General features: G+C 38.1%; 1 protein-coding gene across 1 annotated transcript in view; it reads left to right on the top strand.

The window, feature by feature from the left end:
- The first annotated feature begins 4729 nt into the window (after positions 1 to 4729).
- The window catches only part of LOC107718506 (tripartite motif-containing protein 16-like), a 10491-nt gene continuing 8492 nt past the window's right edge, over positions 4730 to 6728 (top strand). Inside the window, exons 1-2 of the mRNA XM_016525607.1 lie at positions 4730 to 4844; positions 4955 to 5412. Coding sequence (XP_016381093.1) covers positions 4730 to 4844; positions 4955 to 5412 — 573 coding nt within the window. The remainder of the gene's footprint in view (positions 4845 to 4954; positions 5413 to 6728) is intronic.

The following is a 6728-nucleotide window of genomic DNA, read 5'->3' as shown; positions in this document are numbered from 1 at the left end:
AGACGTTCCTCCTGTTGATAGCAGGGGAGCGGATCCAGTGAGAGCTTGATGGGGTGACGCGGAATGAAAAAGTTTTTCAGGAGTCGCGGCAGTAGAGGCGGCGCAACTATAACGACATGTGAATAATCCCGCCCACTCTAAAGCGGTACTGACTGCAGTGGAAACGCAAACCGAGCCGTGCCGTGCCATAATGAGCCGTGCCGAGCCGAGTTGTACCACGCAGTGGAAAAGCGCCATTAGTGTCCACCTCAGATATTCAAGTAGAGGACATTGATGATTTGGAGACTCACATGGCTGAGAGCAGCATCATGTGTGACAGAATACCTTTCAAAACAAAAATGCATCCCATGCCTGCAGGAACTACCTTTAAAGCTGAGGACTCAGGAGGAAGAACCACCACCATGTTTTGCTCCCTCAGAAAACTCCTGCCCATACTGTCCTGGGCCTATCCAAACCAAAGTTGTAACCACCCAAGCTGTGGTGTATGTCCGAAAAGTTATGTCAACAAGCAAGTCTATACCTTTGCATGTATCCATCATGGTATCTCAGTAATATCTGACTTTAACGGTAGTAAATGAAGCATGAAACATTTATGCATGTAGCGCTTCATTACAACTGGATTATAATGTATAAAGCATTAACGTACCACTATACACTCAGAGTGCTTTACAGTGGTATCAGGGATTTCTCCTCAAACCACCACCAATGATTACAGAAAAAAAAGTATTATTTATATCAGCTTTTTATGTTTATTTTCATTTTATAGGTGTTTCTTGTAGCTGTAAAAGAGTGCACAACGTGTGCAAACATTGTGAGATTACAAGAATATTCTTCTGGATTAGTCAGTACTACCTCATTACCACTACAAGAACAGCTGGATAGCGATCACAGGGACATCTGAAAGATAGTGCTTATATGACAGGTTCCACCAAAAAAAATAAAAAATGTCCAGAAGAGAAGTTGAGAAACCTCAACATCTGCCCCGCCTTAAGAACAGAAGTAAACTCAGCAGTAGCAGAGCAGTTCAATTGTGAACTTTCAGCTGTACGGTATTCATTGTGCCAAATGAATGAGGCACACTTCAAACAGACTCTAAGGGTGTTGATTGATCTGCACAATGACGAGATCAACCGGACTTTTAAGGCTGATATTGAGGCCATGTGCAACACACAGTCGTCTGTTGGATTGCATGGGATGCTAGGACTGTACTCTGCTGGTAGGATTCCTCATTATATCATATTACAAAATAATAAAATTGTATAAATTGTGGAAGCGCTAAAATAATAAAATTACCAAATTTTGATGCGAAAATCGCAAAGTTACACCAAAGTAAACAACCTGTTTTTCATAAAACATTTTTGTTTTTAGATGGACAAAAACCTCCCCAGCCTACTTTTGGCGGCAAACTGAACATCCCACATGACAGGTCCTTGTGTAACCCCTCTCTCCCGGGTCCTCACTGCCACACCTCGTTCTAGCTCCGAGTGGTTCTCGAACCCGGGTCTCCGGCATGGGAGGCGGACGCACTAACAAGGAGGCTAAAGATCGCAGCTACTAGCGTCAGTTGCAGATCAGGGGAGTGAGGTTTACCTGCACAGCACCTACCGCTGGCCTCCGTTACGCTTGCACACTGAGTACGAATTTTTTTTATGTTTTTTCCTATTGATCATCCTTTCCTATCAAAATGCGTGCAACGGATGCGAAAACGCAGAAAATCGAACCTGATCCAAATTTTTTATGCCGGATGAAAGTTTCGGAGGCAGTGTGTAAACGTGATTGACAACGTGAGGTCGTATTTATTTTTTTAACATGCAAAAATTTCGGACTCTGTGTGCAATGACCTTAAAGGGGTCCTATTATGCTCTTTTACAAAAGCTTCTTGGACAACCGCATGGAGAAAATCTGGAACACTGCGATTATTTCCTGGTTAACCTCTAACCCAAGAGTCACATGGTCTAAATCAACCACTAAGAAAATAGCTAACAATTATTAATGTTCTTTGTTGTTACACCAAACTGCCACAAGATGGTGCTAAAAAATAACAAACGAATGTGTGACATGACAATGTTCCTCCGTTTGTGGTCGTTACATGCTTATTTTAATTTGATTTTTTATCCATCTTGTAGTTTTTGAAAAGTGATTTCTGTTAAATAAAATATCTCCTTTTGAATTGGACTTTGAGCTTTGTAACTTTGAAGATCTTTTTTATGCTCAAGCAGCAACATTACAGACTAACTAAAGTTGAAAAAGTGAAAAAGCATAATAGCACCCCTTTAAGTCTTCATTTGTAGCACAATTATATGCTATAAATGACAATGACAAGGTAATTACTCAAGTTTTCTGCCTTTTTAATTTTGTCTCAAATTACGCTGTAAAGTAAAGGAATTAACAGTTTGTTTGTTGTTTTGCAATGTGTGTTTAAAGGAAAAGCTGAAGAACTTATTCACTGGAGGCCGCGATGAAAATCAAACCCTGGCTTGTGTGTCCCGCAGATTTCCAGTGTCAATAAAGGATATCCGCAGTGTTTGCCCACCGGACTTGTTGGGAGAGTCTTTGTTGGCCATGCCATGGTTACACTGATTACTCAAGTGTAAATGAGTAATATTGTTTTGCTATTAACATCTGAAATTAATTGAACTGTGATTAACATAGCTGCTGTGTATGTGAAACGCAAATGCTGTCCTTTGACTTAATACAAAATCAGATTTATATTATTAAGTATTAACAAATGTATTGTATTACAGGCAATTAACTATCGAGTAGCCCAGCTGGCTCAAGAGAACATGGTAATAACTTTTCATTTCCTCCCTCTATTACCTTTTTACACCAAGATTTACATAAATATTAATGATACTTTTTTATGTTATAGTATGGTTCTAAGTTAAATAAACTAAAACCCCTATAAACTAAGTAAAAATAGCAGTATTTTAGTGATATGCTGTTTACATATGCAGATAGCGATATTCTTTTTACATTATGTAAAAATAGCAGTATTTTCTTTGCAATAGTAGTTAGATGCTATTTATACTACTTAGTGCAAATAGTGCCAGATATCTGCACCGCTATTGTAGTACATTATAAAACTGTATGTAATAATAACGTATTAAGCGTAAATTATAATTTTTATAAAAAAATTAGGTTACACTTTATTTCGATAGTCCACTTTAGACATTCTACTAACTACAAGTAACTTTGTAACTACATGTCAGCTAATTCTCATTAATTTGCAACTACATGTCTACTAACTCTCAGAGTAGACTGTTAGGGTAGGTTTAGGGTTAGTAGAATAAGTTGACAAAGAAAGTGTTAGGAGATATTAAGCAGACAGTCTACTAATACTCTACTAACTGCTAGTTGACATGTAGTTGCAAAGTTACTTACTGTTAATAGAATGTCTAAAGTGGACTATCGAATTAAAGTGTTACCAAAATTTAATTTAGATTTGAGACAATATAGAATACCCAAGACGTGTCACTCGTATTGTTTTGAATGGGGAAAAATGCAACGCTCAATATGGCCGCTCAATCGCTGGAAGCCCCACCTTCTGATTAATAGAGCCAATCGCTAATCGGTAAAGTCAGCGCGTCACTGCAGCTGCCGTTAGAAGTCCCGGTTGCTATAGAAACAGTCAGCGCTCCGAGACGTGCTCTAATGGTGCGTTCAAGTCATGTCGGATAGATCGTATTTACGAGTTGAACGCACATGAACGCCACCACAAAGTCGTTATTACGAGTGGGGAAACTCAACATTTTCTTTAAGCCCCGAGTTGGGGGTGTGTCAATGAGAAACATGGCGGAATCGATGGATGCAACGTCTGTAGTTGACGGTACATTTTTGTTTAAATTGATAGTTTAGTTGTCCTATAAACTTAAATTGGTCATGTTCTTGTTACGCAGCTGAAATCCAAGTAAAAAAATGCAGACCCTGTTGTATTTTCTTGTAATTTATTAAAAGAAGGTACACTGCCATCTTGTGCCGACTAAACTGACTTGAACGCACCTGACGTCGTAATTACGACTTGTCAACTCGTACGTACGAACGTCCCAGGAGGACTTGAACGCAGCATTAGGACTGCGCATGCGCACTGGCTGATCTAGCCTGAAAAATAGGCTTTTTATAACGCTATTTTGAGCAGAGAAACAACATTTATGACACAGTTGTTGTCAGATTTCTTTGGTGATTTCAAATATGAAATTTAATCGTAAGCTTAGTTAACAGTTTTGAAGAATTTGATGTTTCCCCATTCAAAGAGATAGGAGCTGCACTTGCATGCCCGAGGGGCGTTTCAAAGATGGCCGCCAAGTGACATGACTTGTCTTAAAAGGACTTTGGCCTACCCTATTCTTAACCTTAACCTTATTTGAAACTTTTCCTTCATTTTTATTGAAAATAAATGCCTTTCTGATGTGATATGTGATGTGAAAAGGGAGAAGAATGAGTTCGGCAAAAGATTCATTCGAACTCCGGTTATTCGTGTCAAAATGTAGCTGTTACGCACTTTGCTACGGGCTTTTATTTTGCAGGCGTCTTTTGTAACCTTGTCTTTTGTCTGACCGTACCACACGTTGGTGGGCGGAGTTAGTTACCTTTAGACTTGCAAGAAGAACCTGTTTTTCACACGTCACTCTAACACAGAAGGAGGAAACTGTAATCTCCTCAGTTCAGGGAAACTGAAACTTAAGAGTAGTTGAGCGGTTGTGTGTTTGTGTCTCTGTATACTTGTAGTAAAATGGCAGAAGCCAGATTTTCTCAGGATGAGTTCTTGTGTGCAGTGTGTCTGGATCTCCTGAAGGATCCAGTGACCACTTCCTGTGGACACAGTTACTGTAAGAGCTGTATTACAGGCTGCTGGGATCAGGAGGATCAGAAGAGAGTCTACAGCTGCCCTCAGTGCAGACAGACCTTCAGTCCAAGACCTGCTTTAGCTAGAAACACCATGCTGGCTGTATTACAGACTGCTGGGATCAGGAGGATCAGATGAGAGTCTACAGCTGCCCTCAGTGCAGACAGACCTTCAGTCCAAGACCTGCTTTAGCTAAAAACACCATGCTGGCTGAAGTGGTGGAGAAACTGAAGAAGACTAACCTTCCTGCTGACTGTGACGCTGGAGCTGGAGATGTGCAGTGTGACGTCTGTACTGGACGAAAAAACAAAGCCGTCAAGTCCTGTCTGGTGTGTCTGAACTCTTACTGTCAGAATCACCTCGAACAACATGAGAGTTTCTTTAGAGTAAAGAGACACAATTTGACCGAAGCCACTGGACGACTGCAGGAGATGATCTGCCAGAAACATGACAAGCTCCTTGAGGTTTTCTGTCTCACTGACCACAAATATATATGCGTGCTGTGTGCAATAGATGAACATAAAAACCACCACACTGTATCAGCTGCAGCACAGAGGACTGAGAAACAGGTATGAACAAAGAAGTAGTTCACCCAGAAATTAACATTCATCATTTACTTATCCTCATGTTGTTTCAAACTCGCATGACTTTCATAACATATTCCTTTTTTATTTTAGGTACCTATTTATTTATTCATCTTATGACATGCAAGAGCATGTCGTGTATGAAATAATGTCTGTGTGCGTGTAAATGAACAAACTGATGATTTATATGCTTAATCATCTGTATTTGTATATACATTGTTGTGATCGATTGTGGCTGGAATTTTTAAGAACCTGGTAAGAAAGAATAATCAAATACGGAAAGTTAAAAAGTTACATTTTTATTTTTAGAAAATATTCACATCTTACTTTAAAGGTGCTGTATGTTATTTTTTGCCTCTTCTAAAGCCAAAAAAAAACAAACAATGTTTGTAGATATTAAGGAAACATGTTACGTTTACATAGCTGTTTATAGCCAGTAATTCTACTCTGAAATGTGCGTTCCGGGGAGGAATGCCTGGGTTTTTGCGGTATCCATTTCAACCGCTAGCTGGCAATATTACATACTGCACCTTTAAATGTACTGTATGGAAAGTAATGTAAAGGTACTGTAATGTCACTGTAAACTTACATCATTTACAGGAGGTATATACTTTAAAATAACTATTTGGTCATTACATACATCTTCAAATAATATATCCATCACATTGAATGTTTAACTTTTTTTGTATTTTGGCCCAGTTCACTCTCATGTAGCTGTAAAAATACACTACCGTTCAAAAGTTTGCGATCAGAACGATTTTGAATGTTTTTTACAGGAGTTTCTTATGCTCATCAAGGCTGCATTTATTTGATCAAAAATACAGGAAAAAATTTTATATTGTGAAATATTATTACGATGTAAAATAATGTTTTTCTATTTTAATATACATTAAAATCCTATTTATTTCTGTGATGCGCAGCTGTATTTTCAGCATCATTCCTCCAGTCTTCAGTGTCACATGATCTTCAGAAATCATTCTAATATGCTGATTTATTATCAGTGCTGGAAACTGTTGTGCTGCTTAATGTTTCTTTTTGGAAAATGTGATACTTTTTTCCAGAATTCTTTGATGAATAAAAAGTTAAAAAGAAGAGCATTTATTTAAAATATAAATCTTTTCTAACAATTAAAAGTTTGGGGTCAGTAAATTTTTATTCTTTCTTTCTTTGAAAGAAATTAAAACTTTTATTCAGCGAGGATAAATTGTTAAGTGATAGCAGATTTATATCGTTAGAAAAGATTTATATTTTGAATAAATGCTGTTCTTTTTAACTTTTTATTCATCAAAGAATCCTGAAAA

This window comes from Sinocyclocheilus rhinocerous, unplaced genomic scaffold (assembly GCF_001515625.1).
Source record: "Sinocyclocheilus rhinocerous isolate Xijiao unplaced genomic scaffold, SAMN03320098_v1.1 scaffold723, whole genome shotgun sequence".
NCBI lineage: Eukaryota > Metazoa > Chordata > Actinopteri > Cypriniformes > Cyprinidae > Sinocyclocheilus > Sinocyclocheilus rhinocerous.
The sequence above is the reverse complement of the archived record's forward strand: the minus strand, read 5'-3'. Positions and strand labels throughout refer to the sequence as shown.